This window comes from Agelaius phoeniceus, chromosome 1, assembly GCF_051311805.1.
Source record: "Agelaius phoeniceus isolate bAgePho1 chromosome 1, bAgePho1.hap1, whole genome shotgun sequence".
Classification (NCBI taxonomy): domain Eukaryota; kingdom Metazoa; phylum Chordata; class Aves; order Passeriformes; family Icteridae; genus Agelaius; species Agelaius phoeniceus.
This window is the reverse complement of record NC_135265.1, coordinates 2,493,305-2,513,151: the sequence shown is the minus strand read 5'-3', so window position 1 is coordinate 2,513,151 and position 19,847 is coordinate 2,493,305. Positions and strand designations below refer to the sequence as shown.

Sequence of the window (19,847 nt, the reverse complement as noted above, 5' to 3'; positions counted from 1 at the left end):
AGTTATGCTGTATTAATTTTCTTAAGTAGTGTGTTAAATATAGTTTTAGGTATAACAAAATGTTAAAATAGAAACTATGCTATGTAGGATACTTTTTAAAGAAAGGACTCGCAGCGAGATAGCAGCCACAGGACACCTGAATCCTTCAGAGAAAGAGAATTTATTGCCCCATTATCAGGAGAAATGAACTTCTTCCCACCTTGCTCAGCCCTGAAGATGCAGTTAGGATTAAGAGGAAGAAGTTGACACTGCCCTGACAGAATCCTGTGTTTGAATGGAATTTATGCATCATGGATGAGGTGTATGAATATGCAACAGGCTGTTGCTTTTAAGGGTTAATCCTCTGTTAACCTGGGTCCTTTTTCAGGCTTATTTTGCCCAGAAAAAGGTACCTGGACATCTGTAACTCTTTGTTTCTATTGTCTCATATTGTCCTAATCCAAATTGTCCAAATTATCATTACTCTAATTATATTGCTATTTTTATAACCACTCTATTATCATTAAACCTTTTAAAATTTTAAAAACAAGTTTTTGGCGTTTTGCACGGGGGCATGTCCAATCCATCAGGAGCACATTCAATCCATCAGGGACAGGTTCACTCCATCAGGGACAGGTTCACTCCATCAGGGACAGGTTCAGTCCATCAGGGACATGTCCAGTCCATCAGGGACAGGTTCAATCCATCAGGGACAGGTTCAACCCATCAGGGACAGGTTCAACCCATCAGGGACATGTCCAATCCATCAGGGACATGTCCAGTCCATCAGGGACAGGTTCAATCCATCATGGACAGGTTCAGTCCATCAGGGACATGTCCAGTCCATCAGGAGCATGTCCAGTCCATCAGGGACAGGTTCACTCCATCAGGGACAGGTTCACTCCATCAGGAGCATGCCCAATCCATCAGGGACAGGTTCAATCCATCAGGAGCATGTCCAATCCATCAGGGACAGGTTCACTCCATCAGGGACAGGTTCACTCCATCAGGGACAGGTTCACTCCATCAGGAGCATGTCCAATCCATCAGGGACAGGTTCACTCCATCAGGGACAGGTTCAACCCATCAGGTTGCTCACCCCAAACTGATCTTGAATATTTCCCAGCATGGGGAATCCCTGTGTTAAACCCTCCCAGTTAAACCATGGAGCTGGTGTTGTTTCCCTCTGTTTTTCCAGTGGCTGTTGCTTGGTTTGAGCCCATCCTGCCCTTCCCTCTGCCACCACCAGCAGCTCTCTGGGCAGGGGGAGTCTCCTGGCCCCCATGACCTCACTAAAACCTCCAGGACAGGCAGCACCAGCACAAACCCACCCTGAATGAAGGGAGGCTCATTTTCCAGGAGCTGCAAATGTGCTGAGTTGATGCAGGGCTGGGCTGTCCCCTTGTGCCCCACAGTGATAACCTTATCACACATCCCCCAGTGTGTCCTGGCAGCACTGAGACATGTGGGGGTGTTCACCCTGGAATCCATTCCCACTGGAATTTGGGGCTGGAGAAATAAAGGTGTTGGCAGAGGTGACCTTGGCACGTGTTTGTGCTCTGCCCACCTGCTGGCACCAGCTGTGTGTCCAAAACGGGGCTGGACAGGCCTGCCTGGCTCTGGGGCAGCTGGAGGAGCAGAGAGCTCTTGCCCAGGGTGGTTCTTTGCTCCCCCTGGAAGGGGAAATGTGCCCAGAGCAGGAGCTGGGTTTGCTTTTTGAAGGAGAAGGGGGGAAAGTCACAAACCTGGAAGCACAGCTGGGCTGGACTCCAGAGTCCAACAGGCACCATGGAGCCACATTTGTGGGTTTTTTACCTGTTCCACATCCCTGCTCCACCCAAGCCTTTATTTTATATTCTTTTAAGATCTTTTGAAGGTGAGAGTTCTAAGGGGATATATTGTTATTTTTGGTATGGTTATATATATTATTGTCATATATTGTTATCTTTTGAAGAGCTAAGCTTACATTTTATCTGGGGCAGGAAAACCTTATAGAAATACCACTACACCAAGCTGTGGGGATGGTCAGTGTCCATCCCACAGGCAGCCCTTTGCCAGCTCCCTGCATTCCCAACCACCACAGGTGTGCTGTATCAAACCCCACAGAGACATCTGAAAGGGCAGCAAGGAGAATAAAAGTAAAAATGGAAAACAATCAGGCAGCCAGTTTGAGCCTTTATTTGTTTCACCACTTCCTACTGCTTCTATTCCCTCCCCTCTGGGTTTGCCTTTCTTTTCTCATGGAGTTATTCAGTTATTGCATTAAAAAATGCATGGAGTTATTACATGCAAAAATGCATGTTTGAGTCCAGAATTTAGTGGCTAATAAAGTCATATTGAAAAATTTCAGTGTCAGGAACTACAACCCTGCCAGTTTGGTGCATTAAATGAGCTCAGGGCATGGTTTGAGACGATCCATGGTGTAACTGAGAGCCCTGGGAAGGTTTGTGGCAGCCCTCAGTGGGTGTGTGCCTGTCTTCACTCAGAATGGGGGGCCTGAAGCCTGGGGGGAGGGACAACACAATTCCCAGAGCTTCCATGCCTTTAATTTCTACAGGGAAGTGTGAAATTCTAGTGGGAATCCACTAGAATTCCACATCTAGTGGGAATCCACTAGAATTCCATATCTAGTGGGAAACCTCCAGTGGGACTCCACTAAAATTCCATATCTAGTGGGAATCCACTAGAATCCCATATCTAGTGGGAAACCTCCAGTGGGAATCCACTAGAATCCCATATCTAGTGGGAATCCACTAGAATCCCATATCTAGTGGGAAGCCTCCAGTGGGAATCCACTGGAATCCCACATCTAGTGGGAATCCACTGGAATTCCATATCTAGTGGGAAGCCTCCAGTGGGAATCCACTAAAATTCCGTATCTAGTGGGAATCCACTAGAATTCCACATCTAATGGGAAGCCTGCAGTGGGAATCCACTGGAATTCCACATCTAGTGGGAAGCCTCCAATGGGAGGTGTCCCTGCCTGTGGCAGAGGGTTGGAACAAGGTGATCTTTAAGTTCCTTTCCAACCCAAACCATCCTGGGATTCTGATGGTGCCCCTGACAGCTCATCCCCCACCAGCTTTGTGATTTCTGGGGGTGTTGGTGGAAGGAGAGCTGGTGGCACAGGGTGACAGGACACAAATTCCCACCTCTCAGCCCGTGAGATGCGTCAGGGTGGCTCAGGATCCCTTCCCACAAAGGACAGAGTTCCCTCCCTGTCCCTCAGCACCCCCTGGGTGCTTGCACAAGCTGCCAGCAGCCTCCTGCTCCATCAAATTTCCACTCTCTGCTCTCCCTGAACTGCCTGAAACCCTGGACAGCCTGAGGCTCCCACTTGAGAGGGCTCATCCTTGGCATTTAATTGTCAATAACTCATCCTGACCAGGCATAACCTCTGCAGGCAGCCCTGCAGGGTAATTCTGCCATAATAAACTCGTTTTCTCCAGCTTTTTCCTTGGGTTTTTAAGCACAACCCCCACGTGAGCTGCAATTATTCCTCCCAATCCCTGTGCATGAAATATTCTGGGAGGTCAGCCACAGAAAACCATAGCAGCACTCCTGGGACAATATCCCACAGCCTTGGAGAGGAAAACAGGGACTGTGGCAGCCTGGGCCATGCAAAATCACTGCTGGTAGGGGGGAATTGCAAGCACAACAGGCAGGAATAGAGCAAAGTGGAAGCTGAGCTTGGAGGGAGTGAGTTGGTGCATCCAAAAGCTGCTCTGAAAGGAGGGTGGGCACCACTCTTTTCTCCCAGGGAACCAGGGACAGAGGAAACAGCCTGAAGTTGGCACTGGGTGAGGTTTAGATTGGATGTTAGGAAAAATTTCTTCACTGAAAGAGTGGCCCAGGGAAGTGGTGGGATCACCACCCCTGGAAATGTTTAAAAACTGCGTGGATGTGGCACCTGGGGACGGGGTTTGGTGGTTGTGGTGCTGGGTTAATGGTTGGAATCCAACCCAGAGGACTTTTCCAACCTTAATTAAGGGCTCTGTGATTCCTTCTGGGGGCACTGAGAGGAAGGGACAGCTCTTACTGCATTTCCATGGTGTGGCTTTGTGCTGGTGTTTTACTGTGGCTGAGAGTAAAATGGAATAGGTTGTTGTTGTGTTGTCCTAAAGTCTTTATTTTATATTCTTTTAAGATCTTTTTAAAAGTGAGAGTTCTAAGGGGATATATTGTTATTTTTGGTATGCTAGGAGTAGTGAAATAGTAATAACTGAGTGGGATTTTGAGTAGGTAAGAGCTAAGCTTACATCTTGTCTGGGGCAGGGTAACCTTATGGAAATCCCACTACCATGGTAGAATTGTGCCTACGAGCAAAAAAGGCCTCTGCTCTCTGCTCCAGCTTTTTAGATCAAGGCACTTAGTGTAAGTTTCTACTAAAAGCTAAAATCTATATTCTAAATCTATATTTCTATTTCACTTTGTAGCTTCATATATCTCACTTTCTCCAGGGGTTTCAGGTCAATCCCTGTGCCCTGAGGGGCTTGCATTCCAACAGCCTGGGAGGAGGGACTGGGAGCCAGGGGGATGCTGTGGCTGGAATTCTGAAATTCTGTGACCCCAGAGAGAATTGGAGAGCCACTGGCAATTTCACTCTGGCTTTCCAAAGGAATGGGAGGGGTTGTGTGTGGCATTCACATTCTCTGAAAAAATCCCTTCGCCCAGGATTTTTCTCCTAGGAAGCTGAGAAGCTTTAGAGGAAAATGAAAACAATTCTGATCTCATTTGCTTCTCCTGTGTTGTGCTCACATGTGGAATGTGTTTGGAGATTGTTCACCCACAGGTGATTGTTTCATTGGATGCTGCTGTGAGTTGTTTTCACTCTTTGGCCAATCAGGGCCAAGCTGTGTCAGGACTCTGGAAAGAGTCAGGAGTTTTCATTATTATCTTTTTAGCACTGAGTATCTTTTCTGTATTCTTTAGTATAGTATCGTATTCTTTAATATAATTTAATATAATATTATAAAATAATCAATTAGCCTTCTGAGAACATGGAGTCAGATTCATCATTCCTGCCTGGCACGAGGGTCCCTGCAAATACAATAGTGGTGATTACTCTGCCTGTTCCCAAAATGCTGCTGGATGGGGGCTGCTTTTGCCTTTCTTCCTTCTGTGAGTTGGGATCAACCCCCAGGGCAGGGACACCTCCCAGCAGGCCAGGCTGCTCCAAGCCCCATCCAGCCTGGCCTTGGCTCTTCCCTGTCTGTTGGTGGGACCACATCCTGTGTCCTGCCAAAGAAGTTGTCAATTGTCACCGTCACATTTTCTGAAAATTCCCTTCACCCAGGAGTCTTCTCCTGTGAAGCTGAAAAGCCTCAGAGAAAAATGAAAACAATAATTACCTGATTTGTTTCTCCTGTGTTTTGCTGCTTTGGAATGTGTTTGGAGATTGTTTACCCACAGGTGATTGTTTCATTGGTTTCATGTGAATTGTTTTTACTTAATGGCCAATCAGGGTCAAGCTGTGTCAGACTCAGAGGAGAGAGTCAGGAGTTTTCATTATTATCTTTTTAGCCTTCTGTCTGTATCCTTTCTCTATTCTGTAGTATAGTTTAGTTTAGTAGTATTCTTTTATAAAATACAGATCATAAAATAATAAATTAGCCTTCTGAGAACATGGAGTCAGATTCACCATTCCTCCCTTCGTTGCAAGTCTCAGAAAATACAGTCAGTATTTTACTTATATATTACTCAGTCAACTTAGCTTCCAGAGAAACAGAAAAAAATGCATGTTTGAGTCCAGAATTTTTTTCCTGAGGACATTTGGAGAGGGGTTGTGAGTGCCCAGTGTCTGTGATTTAATGGGAGCAGCACACACTGAGGTCCTTGAAAAGCCAGGCTCTCTCACAAAGTGCTCTCCCATCCTTTGCTCACCCTGAATCATCAATTTCTCCCAGATTCCCCAAAGTTTCCTTGCTTTTGAAAGGCCAGGCTTCCTTCCCCCAGCAGCCTGAGCTCTGTGCCTGAGGGATCTGCAGTGATTCATCAGGGAGACAAGGCATCCCAAACAACACCAAGGTCAAATGCTTCTTAAGGCAAAACTATTCTGGGATGGTTTGTGGCCATAGCAGGGAAAACAGAGCTCCTGCGTGGCCAAACCAGGCCAATCAGAGATGGAGAAGGATTTCTCCTCATCACTCAGAGCCCTGCTCAAGCAAGCACCACACGCTTTACATACTGTAACAAAATGTAAGTTTTATTCCATATTATTAGTAATGGATGTGGAATAGCCACAGTTGAGTTGGACTGATGTCCCTTTCCCTTTTGACCAGTGGTTCATATTCTAACTACAGCCCAGATGTAACATTTACACTGCAAAATACTTACAGATTCAACCTCATACTCCAAAAGTTCCTAGTACAAATACAGTTAGTACATTAAAAAAAAACACAAACAAACAAACAAAACAAAACAACCAAAAAAAAAAAAAAAGAAAGAAAAAAAAACCCCACCAATCCCAGACACTTTGTAACAGCACAGACTGGTTATGGCCTTGAGTTTAGTTCAAGTATTTCCCAGTGGAATGCAATGCAAGCAAGAAGGTAATCTGGCTTTTGTGGGACATTCCTGGCCCTGAATGGTAAGAAGAGAAATGTAAGTGTGGGCACTTTATCTGACCAAGTTTAGTGAGAGAGTCAACATTTATGATTAGTTCAGCCACAAAGCCAAACCTTCCTTGTGTGTGTGGACAAAACTGCTACCTGGAGAAAAAAATAAAAGCAAAGCATTAATTACACCATTGGCATTTCTTCCATGGCTGATGCTCCACCCTCTAAATTAATTTCCACGAGCTGCTGGTTGAGTTAGGAACAATTGTGGTGGGGATTTTGCTTGTGGCTGTGAATATTTTGCTGCTCTATCCTTTTCCTGCCCCCAGTGACAGGATGAAAGAAGGGATTGCTGCTCCTGCCTGGATAGGAGTCATTCCTGCAGGGTCATCATCATTGCATTTGGTCACCTTTGTGGCAGTGACTCAGTGGAGAAACCCAGCATCCTAAAGGGTTTACACACTCCTCACAGAGTGGAGGAGGAAGGGGGGAAGTGAGCAAATCAGTATATATAACAATAATAATAATTGTAGTAATAATCTTTTCCGTTCCTAGGAATGTCTGACCCATGCTGGCTCCTGTGTGTGGCCCAAATGGGATTTGGAAGAACTTGGTTCCCTCCTCCTCATGCTCAGAGGATCAGCAGTGTCCTCCAGGCTGGCTGGGACCTCACTTTGCATCCCTGCCAGGCACCCCTGACACCAGCTGGGAATACACCCCTGTGCTTGAGTCCCTGGCTAAACTCTTGGAAAACATGGGAAAGCAGGATCAGCTCCCCTTGGGAAGGGATGTTGTGCAGGGAAATACTCCAGGCCTCAGGGATGAGCAGGGCTGGGAGTGGTCACCCCATGTCCCTGCCCAGCAAGGGGGTTATTGATCCCCCAAGAGTCTGCCCTGGCTCTGGCACCCATCAATAATGCAATTATTGACTCTCCCTGCAGAAAACAGCCTGTGCGTGTGAGATGTGAGGGTGACACCAGCTGGGGAGAGGCTCCCAACCCTCTGCAGGACCCAGGGGTCACTCAGAGCCCCCTTGGCTCACTGTGTGACAACAAAAACGGGGTTTGAGGGAGGGCAGGAAGATTCTGACTGTACAACCACACATCTGGAGAGGGGAGCAGCGGGGTTTTGGGGAGGAGCAGAGTGCAGGAAGAGGAGAAGGGAGGGAAGGTGACACGAGGAGCAGCACTGCCACACTGCTGCCAAGCCTTCAGGTGGCTGCTGCTGGTCCAAAGACACCAGAGAAAACCATGCTAGAAAATCAGCCCTTGCAGAAAGGTTGGTGGGGCTGGAGGTGTTCAGCTTAAAGCACATTTGAGGGTGAAAAAAGCCTCCAAACAGCCAAAATATGCAGAGGTTAAAGGCATGAGACTGTCCATGACTCCATGGGGTTGCAGAGAGGGGGTTCATGGCACCCTTCAGGGACTCATTTGATGGTGGCAGGTTGGCCAGAAGATCCATGGTCTTTTCCCACCCTGCTGCTCCAAAGCTGGAATCTCCTGCTGGGGTATTGCTGGGGCAGCCCTGCTAGACAGACTGGGTTTAATGGGTTAATCAGGTCTCTGTGACCAGCTCTGGGGGGTTTTAGCTTAAAATCTGCCCCTGGCTTTCCCTCTTTCCCTGGCTTTGGGAGGTTTCAGCTTAAAATCTGCCCCTTGGTGAGGCGTTGGCCAAGATTTTTTCCTGGAGCAAGAGCAAGGGAGTGACATTCCTGTCCCTGGTGTGGTGACCCAGGGGGGGATCTGCAGGTCAGCAGGAGCTGAGGGGCACATCTGAGTCACCAGCAAGTGCTCAGGCCATGGATGGTGCTGAGGGAGGTAGGGGCAGGAGAAACCCAAAATCCTGCACTCCTGCCTTCCAGCATCGTGTGGGAAGCACAAGTTTATCTGGGGCTGTGGGACTGTTGCTCATGGAAAAGGAATCAGAAGAACCCAGGCAGCATCCAGCCATGGTTACCCTCAGAGTTTCCATCCCTCCCTCGGGATCACAGCTTTAAATGCACACAGTTTCCCCTGGGACACAGGGCTGGGAATAAAGGAGAAGTGCCACTGATGTGAGGGACGAGCTCATGCCCTGCACAGCTGCAGTGACCAGGGAACAAATTTCCACCCAGGGAACAAATTTCCCCCCAGGATCACCTCTCTCCTCCCCAGCAGCCTGGGCTGTGGCCCTGTAGGAATTTTTTCCCAGGTTTCAGCAGCCCTGTGAGCAGCCACATCTCCTGCTGTGCCCAGCACATCCCCAGCCAGCAGGGAGCCCATTCCCACGCACAGGACAAGGACAAACAGAGCACTTGGATATGTTTGTCTCCCCAGCACCATGGTGTGACCCTCCTGAGCCTTTCCCCCCTGCAGAAGGGGAAGGGTGGATGGCACTGCTGGCTGCTGCTGTGCTGATCCTCCTCCTGCATCCACTTACCCTTTTCTCGAGCTGCAAGAGCAAACAGCATTCCAGGCATTTTACCAATACCTTCAGCAGCACCAGGAGCAGGCCTGGAAGGTTCCCCAGACAGCTACACAAAGCCACAAAGGGAATATTTGCTGCTGGATACCTTGCAGGATTATTTGATTGCAGGATGTTTCTCTGCTTTCTTTTTAATTCTGATTTTTTTTTTTTTTTTTGCTTCCAGGACCGTTCTCTAATGCATCACACAGCTCAGCCAAAGTTCCCAGGAGATGAAAGGCATATCCAAATTCCCTGCCTGTTCCCAAAAATGGCCAAAGGGATGGACATTTAGGGAACAGGCATCCTCAGGGCTTGTTAGGGACTGACCTCAAGGACATGAGAGTGATGTCCAGCTAAAAATCAGGAATATCCCATGAATAAGAAATCCTGGCACAGCCCAAGGGAACAGCTTGGCACAGGGACAGTGCAGTGCTCAGGGAGAATTTACTTCTTTTGCCATAGGTTTGATCCTGAGGGCTCTGCCTGTCTGGGTTCTCTGTGGTGGAGATGAAACCACACTCTGACCAAGAACAGCAGGAGCCTTGGAGCTCAGCAGCTTGATTTTAACACACACCCAAAGTACTCTAAGTGCATGAAAACCACCCTAAAATCAAGCCCAGCTGAGAAAAATTCCCCATAAACCCAGGAAAAACTTCCTGCTCTTGTCCTGGTCCTGTCCCCACTGAAGCCAGACCTTCTGCAAAGCCCTCCCAGTTCCCCAGGTGGGGCTGGAGGCTAAAAGGCCCAGGATGAGATCAGCCCCAGCCCTGGAGCAGCTGGTTTTTCTCAGGGGAGGTGGAAGGCTGTGGAAGGAGCAGAGGGTTGATATCACATTTACACCAAGCTCTCTATGTCTACGTTCACACTCACGTGTTCACGGTGCCTGTATCTACACATGGACACACACACACCACTATGCATAGATCTGCCTCCTGCCACTATTTATAAGGGTTTGATTAATCAGAAAAACAAATTTGCCAATAGTGCTTTTCCTCAATTAATCAGAAAAACAAATTTGCCAACGCCGGCTGCCGAAAATTCAGCAAGTAAAGGAGCCTCAACCCTTTACACTTTTGTTTTCCTGGTTGCATAAAGGCACTTTCTGATGATGTGAAGCAGCAGTTTGTTAAAAACCCTGTAACTGCAACAATTCCCATCACATCTGTAGCAAGTGCTACACAGGCACCAGTAGGATGCAATGTCACTGCTCGCTGCTGCTCCAGAGGCTTTGGAGCAGAGGAAGGAAAGAGGAAACCTTCAGCCCTGTGCTGGTTTTGGGTCCAGTCGCTCTGTTCCTGCCCCAGACCCAACCTGGGTGCCAGTTCTGGCTCACAGCATCCAACAAGGCCCTCATTGGCATGTGCCAGCCCAGGCAGGCCATCAGCTGTGAGCCTGCCACCAAGGTCCCTGCAATATGTCAGTGGTTTTCTTACCAAAGGATCAGGAATTAATTTGATTAAGGGTGTTTAGTAATTAAACACTGCCTGGCCTGCAGCACTCGAGCCTTGCCGTGCAGGAGGGTGGCTGATCCCTGTCAGCCTCACTTCTCTCCTGAGCCACCAGCAGCTCCTCTTCCCAGCACAGCACATGGTCCAGTCTCTGCTGGGGGCTCTGGTGCTCAGCCAGGGGCTGGGAGGTGGGGAGGGTTTGCTGTTACTCACTGGAGGTTCCCAGCTGGAGAACACGTTGGAAACAGGGAAGAAAGTCTTTTGTTAACTGGAAGACAGCACTAAATTGGTCTGAAACTCCTTTCACTCTCTTGACTTCCACACGAAAACCAAGCCCTGCGAAACAAACGCGAGATAACACCGAAAACCAGAAACAAACCAAAAATCAAAACCCCTCTCGTGCCTTCCTGACAGAGTTATATCCACACGGACGTCTTCCCATCTTTACTGCTGGAGCTGCCTTTCTCCAGCGAGGCCTTGGGCTTAGCACCTTGTTTCTCCTGGGCGGTGTTGGCCCTGTTCTGCTCCACCACGGTGCCCCCCGAGGCGGGGCTGCTGGTCCGAGAGGGCTGAGTGTTGGCCTGGGTGCTGCTGTAGCTCTGGAAGGCGATGTCCAGCTGCTCCTGGGCCACCCTCAGGTGCTTGTGCAGCGTGGACAGATCGGCGGGCAGGTTCTCGTCGGGGCTGGTGCACTGCTGCTCCTGAGCCACGTTGGCCAAGTTCTGCTCGTGGGCCATCAGGCTGTTGGGGATCTTGGTGGACTTCTCGGATTTGACGACCAGGTTGTACTCGGGAGGGCAGGAGATGTTCTTGGGGTAGGCGTAGTTGTAGGGCGGCTGGCGGAAGCTGTTGATTTTCCGGTTGCGGATGGCATCGCGGATGGTCCCGAAGCCCAGGTGGAACATCTCGCACATGTTCAGCAGCAGGCACAGGCAGCTCACCACGTACATCACCAGGAGGAAGATGGTCTTCTCCGTGGGCCGGGACACGAAGCAGTCCACGGTGTGGGGACACGGGACCCTGTTGCAGACGTAATAAGCTTCCACCTCAAAACCGTAGAGCAGGTACTGCCCTATCAAGAAGCACACCTCAAAGGAAGCCCGGGTGAGGAGCTGGAAGACGTAGATCTTCATCAGTCCCTCCTGCTGGATGCGCCTCCTCCCGTCGTGCTTCTGCTGCTCCTTGCACTTGGGCTTGGCCTTGTTGGCCTTGTCGTGCTCGGCCGCGTCGTCGGAGATCATGGGCTCCTCCTCGTCGGCCTCCATGGCGTCCTCCATGTTGCGCACGGCCTGCCAGTTGAGGGCAAACTGCTTCTTCTTCTTGAAGCCCTTGAGCTTCTCCTCCTCCTCGGCCGAGCGGGCGATCCTGTGGATGGCGTAGCCCAGGTACATGACGGAGGGCGTGGAGATCATGATGATCTGGAAGACCCAGAAGCGGACGTGGGAGAGCGGCGCGAAGGCGTCGTAGCAGACGTTGTCGCAGCCCGGCTGCTTGGTGTTGCAGGTGAACTTGCTCTGCTCATCGGAGTAGATGGACTCGCCCCCCACCGCCGTCAGGACGATGCGGAAGACGATGAGCACGGTGAGCCAGACCTTCCCCACGAAGGTGGAGTGGTTGTGAATCTCTTCTAGCAGGCGGGTGAGGAAGCTCCAGCTCATGTTGGTCATAAGGGCTGCTCAGTTAGAACCTGCAGGGAGAGGGGGGAGATAGAAAAAAATAAACAGGGATGGGAGGTCACATCTTGTGCCAGAGCAGTGACTGACCCTTGTGCTGGGCACTGGTGAGGCCACACCTCGAATCCTGGGGTCAGTTTTGGGCTCTTCATGACAAGAAAGAAACTGAGGGCCAGAGCAGTGATTGACCCTTGTGCTGGGCACTGGTGAGGCCACACCTCGAGTCCTGGGGTCAGTTTTGGGCTCCTCATGACAAAGAAGGACACTGAGGGGCTGGAGAGTGTCCAGAGATGGGAATGGAGCTGGGGAAGGGGCTGGAGCACCAGGATGTAGCCATGATATTTTCTGAAGAATCCCTTTGCCAGGATTTTTCTCCTGAGAAGCTGAGAGGCCTCAGAGGAAAAGAAAAACAATGATTATCTGCTGCTGTGGAATGCAACAGGTGCATCTTTGATTGGTCTCATGTGGTTGTTTCTAATTAATGGCCAATCACAGCCCAGCTGGCTCAGACTTTCTGGTCAGTCACAAGATTTTATTATCATTCTTTTCTATTCTGTTCAAGCCTTCTGTTTAAATCTTCTCTTCTATTCTTTTAGTATAGTTTTAGTATATCATTCTCTTTTAATATAATATATATCATAAAATAATAAATCAGCTTCTGAAACATGGAGTCAAGATTCTCATCTCTTCCCTCGTCCTGGGACCCCTGTGATCACCACCACACCAGGAGGGGCTGAGGGAGCTGGGCAGGGGCTCAGCCTGGAGCAAAGGAGGCTCAGGGGGGCTCTTGTGGCTCTGCACAGCTCCTGACAGGAGGGGACAGCCAGGAGGGTCGGGCTGTGCTCCAGGGAACAGGGACAGGAGGAGAGGGAACGGCCTCAATCAGCACCAATGCAGGTTTAGATTGGATATCAGGGAAGATTTCTCCCCTTAAAAAGTGGTCAGGGCTGGAGCAGTGGAGGATGCTCCCACAACACAGAGACTCGCCCTGCTGAAACATCTTTCATTAGTAAAGCCAGAAAAATGCAAAGAATCAGTGGAAGAATGGGAATATTTATGTTTACAGGCCGATGGCCCTTTTAAGTTCCTCTTGAAACAAAGCAAAACAAAACAAAACTTTAATCAAATACAGACTGTTTCAAAAATAAACCTTGAGAAGCTTTCAAGAGAAAAGCATGGATTTATTAGGAAACCTGGACAGCTGGGGAGGAAGAGCTTGTAACAAGCATTTTGTGTTTAGCTTAATGTGCAGCGAGTTCCTTGGGTGACCTCAGGCAGCACTAAAGACAGGAGGCAATTTCACTGCTTGGCTGGCACAGATACTGAGAGATGAGAGCAGTAAGGAAAGCACCTACACCCCCCCCCCCCCAAAAAAAAAAGAGAAAAAAGAAGAGAAAGGAGCTGTTTTCCTATGTGGAAGAAGTATGGGCATCAACCAGAACTCTCCATGCTGGCTGAACAAGGCTGAGTGGGGAAAATGATCATAAAATCTCCAAATCCTATAATTTTTGGAGGTTGTAAGGGACCTTAAAGATCCTATGCCATGGGCAGGACACCTTCCACCAGACCAGGTTGCTCCAGCCCCATCCAGCCTGGCTTGGTGATGGATGAGACACCAGCCTGGCCTGGCACCACTGGAGACACAAAATTCTGCTGTAGGGTTTCCATGGTGGGAGCACAGCAGCAGGGAGGGAAACGTGCCCCACTCTGTTGTCCACATCCAGCCCTCCTGGAATGCAGCTCTGCTCCCACTGCCTCCCAGGAGAGGAGCCAAGCAGGGCTGCTTTGGTTTGCTCAGCGCTCTCGAGAGCAGGCAGATGGAATTTTCTAACCCTGCTATTTCCAGATCAAACAAATCCCCTGTGAACACAAACCCCCAAGTCTTCACACGCCGGGCTGGGGCTGTGGGAGAGCTCTGCAGATGGTGCTATTCCTGTTCTGGGGCTGGGGAAACTGAGGCACAGCTGGGTCATCAGCCAGGAGGGGTGGGGAAATTCTCCTCTCTGCACCAGCCCCCAAAGCTGCTGGGAGCAGAATCCTGCTCTCCTGGCCCCAAAAGTGATGCCTTGGTTGCAGGTGGGATAATTCAGCCACTGCAGGACATGGGAAGTGATGGCCGTTGAGATATTCTTTATTTATTGAGGAAATTTGGTTTATTCAGGGGTGAGATGGGGAAGTTCCCTGTATTTAACTTTCCCTCTGTGGTGTTCACATTCAGATGAGGGCAATTCAGGGTGTTAAAGGATTTGCAGAGTTAATCCAGGCACTCAGCCAAGCTCCAGCTGTTGGGGGGCTGAGAAGGGAAGACCCTGCTGGGGAAACTGAGGCACAGCTGGGTCATCAACCAGAAGGAGAGGTGGGGAAATTCTCCTCTCTGCCACCAACCCCCAAAGCTGCTGGGAGCAGAATCCTCCTCTCCTGCCCCAAAGTGATGCCTTGGTCAGGGTTGCAGGTGGGACAGTTCAGCCACTGCAGGGCATGGGAAGTGATGCCCACTGAGATATTCTTTATGAACTGATGAAATTTGGTTTATTCAGGGGTGAGATGAGGAAGTTCCCTGTTTGAGTGCCTTTTTTTTGCTTCCTTACAGTGGGTACACCCCAAGGAGTATTTAACTCTTCCTCTGTGGTGTTCACATTCAGATGAGGGCAATTCGGGGTGTTAAAGGGTTTGCAGAGTTAATCCAGGCACTCAGCCAAGCTCCAGCTGATGGGGGGCTGGGAAGGGAAGACCCTGACCCTGCTGGGTGTGGGGCATGGTGCATCTGCCTGTGGAGCATCCGGGGCTGGATCAGGCAGGGCTGGATGCAGCCCCACCTTGGCTGGCCCCATGCAGGTGTCCAACCCCCCCACGAGCTCCAATCTGCACCCCAAATTAGCTGCAAGCCCCAAATTGTTCTTAAAAATGCACTTTGAATCCTGTAGGGCAGTTCATCCAAATTTCAGGGCTGCCTTAAAGGGTTTCTGAAGCTTACACCAAGGATAATTCACCGTTTTCATAATTCACAAGTGTTACTCCTGGGCACAATGCCCAAAGCTCCAATGCACCTCCCAGGAGCTGTGTGCTGGGGCAAGGAGGGTCTGACCAAGGTTTTCACAGATTTTGGAGTAAATATTCACGTTTTGAAGTGGTATTTGTCAGGGTTGTTAGCAAAGCACCCCCTGTCTCCTCTAGGAGACACATTTTAGGAAGGGGAACCCAATGAAGTGGTCCCAACTCTCCAGAGCCAAGGAAAAGGAAGGGAATTGTAAAAATATCAGAAGTGAGGGGGTGTTGCTTTGAGAAGAACATCCCTGGCTACCAGCTCCACCCTGAGCTGTGGGTGCTGCCACTGCCCCTGCTGCCCAGCCCTCTGTGCACATCTGGATCTGCAGGAACATCTGCAGGAAACGGCCCTGAGCTGTTCCTGCACCCCGGGACCCTCCCGTGTGGGGTCACACCTTGGTGAGCATGGCTGAGTGGGGAAAACGATCATAAAATCTCAAAATCCTACAATTTTGGGGGGTTGGAATGTGGTTTTTACCAAAACACATTCTGGTAAAAGCTCCCTGGCTGTTGGGGACACCCCTGTGTGCCCCCCTGCCCTCCTGGCACTGGACCTGAGAGCAGGAGCCAAAGGAAATGAGGTAAAAACCCTTCCCTAGAAACCAGTTTGGTTAAAATTTCCGTGGGGTTTAGGATTCAAACTGTGGGATTTCAATGCTTTTAATTGCTTGGGTGGGGGGTTAGGGCACCATGATGTTTTGGAATTAACTATAAATAAAACAAGCTTCCAAGGAAAGGCTTGTTCACAGTGCAGGACTGGCACTGGGAGAAGGCTGTGTTTCCTCTCCTCTGTGTCTCCTCTCCTCACAGTCCCAACCACCAAAGCACAAAGCACAGATTTTTGCATCTTTCCACCTGCTGCAGACCCAATTCCTCTGTGCAGTGTGAAAATTATGCAGTCTGGGTGACAAATAAACCCATCTGGGTGGATCTGCAGCAGGCAGAGGGATTAGATGAGGTGGTTCGTGTAGCTTAAATATCTTCCCACGAAAGGATTCCTCATCCCTGTGGCTTTGAAACCCATTTATTCTGTCATCCATCATCACCTCCAGAGGTGGCACACACAGGGCACAAGCTCCACTTCAAAACAGCTACAGAGGACAGGTTGGACTGCTCAAAGCACCACCAGCTCCTAAAGCAGTACAGGAATGAGATGTTCTGACCACAGTGACTCCCCAAAACCCCCTGACCCCTCCACACAACTGCAGGCACAGCTGTAGGAACTGGGAAAAGTTTAAAAACTGAGTGTAAAACATGCCAAAGAATGAAAAAAACCATAAATCAGTGCTAGCTGGCTGTCAGTCCATTCTGGACAGTTCTCACTCTGCTGCCTGAACTACAGTGCAGATTGATGTGGCTGAATTAACTCCCCAAGAAAGGACTCCCCATCCCTGTGGCTTTGAAATCCCTTCATTCAGTCATCCATCATCACCTCCAGAGGTGACACACAGTGTGTTAAACACATACAGGGCAAAAGCTCCACTTCAAAACAGCTACAAAGGAGGGGTTGGACGGCTCAAACCACCACCAACTCCTAAAGTAGTCAGAACTGTGTGTAGCCAATACAGGAATGAGATGTTCTGACCACAGTGACTTCCCACAGCCCCCTGACCCCTCCACACAACCGCAGGCACAGCTGTAGGAACTGGGAGAACTTTAAAAACTGAGTCTAAAATACACCAAAGAATGAAAAAAAACATAAATCAGTGCTAGCTGGATGTCAGTATGTTCTGCATGCTGCCTGAACTACAGTGCAGATCCATGTGGCTGAATTATCTCCCCAAGAAAGGACTGCCCATCCCTGTGGCTTTGAAATCCCTTCAGTCAGTCATCCATCATCACCTCCAGCATATGAGACACACACAGGGCACAAGCTCCACTTCAAAACAGCTACAAAGGACAGGTTGCACTGCTCAAAGCACCAACACTCCTAAAGCAGTCAGAACTGTACAGGAATGAGATGTTCTGACCACAGTGACTTCCCAAAGCCCCCTGACCCCTCCACACAACCACAGGCACAGCTGTAGGAACTGGGAGAACTTTAAAACCTGAGTGTAAAACACGGCAAAGAATGAAAATATATAAATCAGTGCTAGCTGGCTGTCAGTCCGTTCTGCACACTTTTTGCTCCACTGCTTGAACTACAGTGCAGATCCATGTAGCTGAATTATCTCCCCAAGAAAGGACTGCCCATCCCTGTGGCTTTGAAATCCCTTCAGTCAGTCATCCATCATCACCTCCAGAGGTGACACACAGTGTGTTAAACACACACAGGGCACAAGCTCCACTTCAGAACAGCTGCAAAGGAGGGGTTGGACTGCTCAAAGCACCAACACTTCTAAAGCAGTACAGGAATGAGATATTCTGACCACAGTGACTTCCCAAAGCCCCCTGACGCCTCCACACAACTGCAGGCACCGCTGTAGGAACTGGGAGAACTTTAAAAACTGAGTGTAAAACATGCCAAAGAATGAAAAAAATATAAATAAAAAATATAAATCAGTGCTGAATTATCTCCCCAAGAAAGGAGTCCCCATCCCTTTGGCTTTGAAATCCCTTCATTCAGTCATCCATCATCACCTCCAGAGGTGACACACAGAGTGTGAAACACACACAGGGTAGGAACTGGGAAAACTTTAAAAACTGACTCTAAAACACGCTAAAGAATGAAAAAAAAAAAATATAAATAGCTGCTAGCTGGATGTCAGTCTGTTCTGCACGCTGCCTGAACTACAGGGAGGGGGAAAAATCTACTTACAGAGACATGATGCTCCTGGCCGTGGCTTTCCCTCCTCCACCGGCATTCCTGTGCCTCCAGTCCCTCCTCCCTGCCCTGGATAAAGCCCCAGCAGCTCGGGCCAGCCCCGCTCCAGCGCTGGGCCAGCCGAGCTCCCTATTTAAGGCGCTCAGACCCCGCCTTTGCCCGCAGCCCCTGCCCGACCCTTTCCAAGCCTGGGGAGAAGCTGGGAAGGTGCTCCACAGCCACTCCAGGAGAGAGAAAGGCACTGGTTTTAAATCCAAACAAGCTGCCGGGGCTGGTTTTAGGAACGCCGCCTGGAATTCTGCTTGAGTGAATTAATAGCATCAGCTTGTGGCACTGGTGAGAGGTTTGGAAAGGCTGAGAGCGTGACTAATAGGGAACATGTGGAAAACGCATTTTGGTAAAAGCTGCTTGGCCGTTGGGAGTGAAAAATAAATAAAATAAAAGAAAATGAAATGAAATGAAATGAAATGAAATAAACCAAAATAAAATAAACCAAAATAAAATAAAATAAAATAAAATATAATAAAATAAAAGAAGCTCGCTAGTGGGGAAACCTGCCCTGAAGCTCCTGCTTTGCTGCACTGCCAGGAAAAGCTGTCCCTGTCCCTGAAGGAGGGGATTCCCCTCTCTCCAAGCTGGTGGAAGGAGCAGAGAGCAGGTGAAGGATGGGAAAGGGATTTTGAGAACCTACAGAGACTTTTCTGGCTTCTTTGCAGCTGCAGGAATGATAGCAGGGATGGGGATGCACAGGAAGCCTGAGGCAAGGGGTTCTCAAGAAGAAACCTCCACCCTGATGGTCCAAGGAGCAGCTGCTCCATCCACGAGGAGCTTTGGCATTGCCATTCCAGCAGCACCAGGGCTCAGGGTGTCAATGCTGTTAACAGAATAAATAACATTTCTGCTGTGCTCAGAGTGGAAGTGGACAGTCAGGACAGAAATTCCAGCAAGGATCAGATCCCTGAGGGCAGAAAACATGGGAAGATCTGCACTGGGGATTACAGGGGGTGTTGGAAACTGTATGGTTTATCAGGAGCTGGTGCTGACAAAACAGGATATTCAGAGCTCTGGCTGCCCAAAAAGCCTGAATGGACCTGGAAGGGCAATTCCTGCTCATTGGAACTTGTTGCCTGGATGCTCTTGCAAGAAGCGGCTGCATTTTATTGCAGCTCCATTCCTCGAGGTTTCCTGTTATAAACTAATTACTCACTTATCATCACTGATAAGTTTATTCCCTGTTTGGAATTAGTCACCCAAGATAGGCAGGAAAAGCCTTATCAGCAGGGTGAGGTGTAGGGATGAACACACCTTGGTGGGAATATGCCACACCAGGAAAACCAGGGTCTGGGAGGCATTTTTGGGGGATAAACCTCTAAAAAAGTTAAATTACCACAACCCTGGCTTCATGCTTCAGCTTCAGCATGTGGCACAGTGACAGCTCGCTCTCCCCAAGGACACAGGGAGGTTCCAGAGGAGAGCACCAGGGCTGGGGATCTCCAAACCAACCCAGGGCTGGAGATCTCCAAACCCCTCCAGAGCTGGGGATCTCCGAACCAACCCAGGGTTGGAGATTTCCAAACTCCCCCAGGGCTGGGGATCTCCTCACTCCTCCTAGGGATGGAGATGTCCAAACCCCTCCAGGGCTGGAGATCTCCAAACCCCCCAAGGGTTGGGTTTCTCCAAACCCTCCCAGGGCTGGAGATCTCCAAACATCTCCCAGGGCTCGAGATCTCCAAATCCCCCAATGGTTGGAGATTTCCAAACTCTCCAGGGCTGGAGATCTCTGAACACCCCAAGGGTTGGGATCTCAAAACCCTCCCAGGACTGGGAATCTCCAAACCCCTCCTGCGCTGGAGATCTCCAAACCCTCCCAGGGTTGGGGATCTCCAAACCCCTCCCAGGGCTGGGGATCTCCAAACCCCTCCCAGGGCAGGAGATC

The 19,847-nt window shown here is 49.5% G+C and overlaps 1 protein-coding gene across 5 annotated transcripts in view; it reads right to left on the bottom strand.

Annotated features, from left to right (window-relative positions):
* Positions 1-6,163: 6,163 nt before the first annotated feature.
* The window catches only part of GJC2 (gap junction protein gamma 2), a 49,433-nt gene continuing 35,749 nt past the window's right edge, over positions 6,164-19,847 (bottom strand). For 4 of the 5 annotated variants that reach the window (XM_077184227.1, XM_077184257.1, XM_077184321.1 and 1 more), the window contains one exon: positions 6,164-12,116. In XM_077184227.1, the coding sequence (XP_077040342.1) occupies positions 10,846-12,096 (1,251 nt within the window). In that variant the 5' untranslated portion in view covers positions 12,097-12,116 and the 3' untranslated portion in view covers positions 6,164-10,845. Of the gene's footprint in view, positions 12,117-17,905; positions 18,011-19,847 lie in introns of those variants that run through there. The other variant, XM_077184269.1, reaches the window with a different exon arrangement.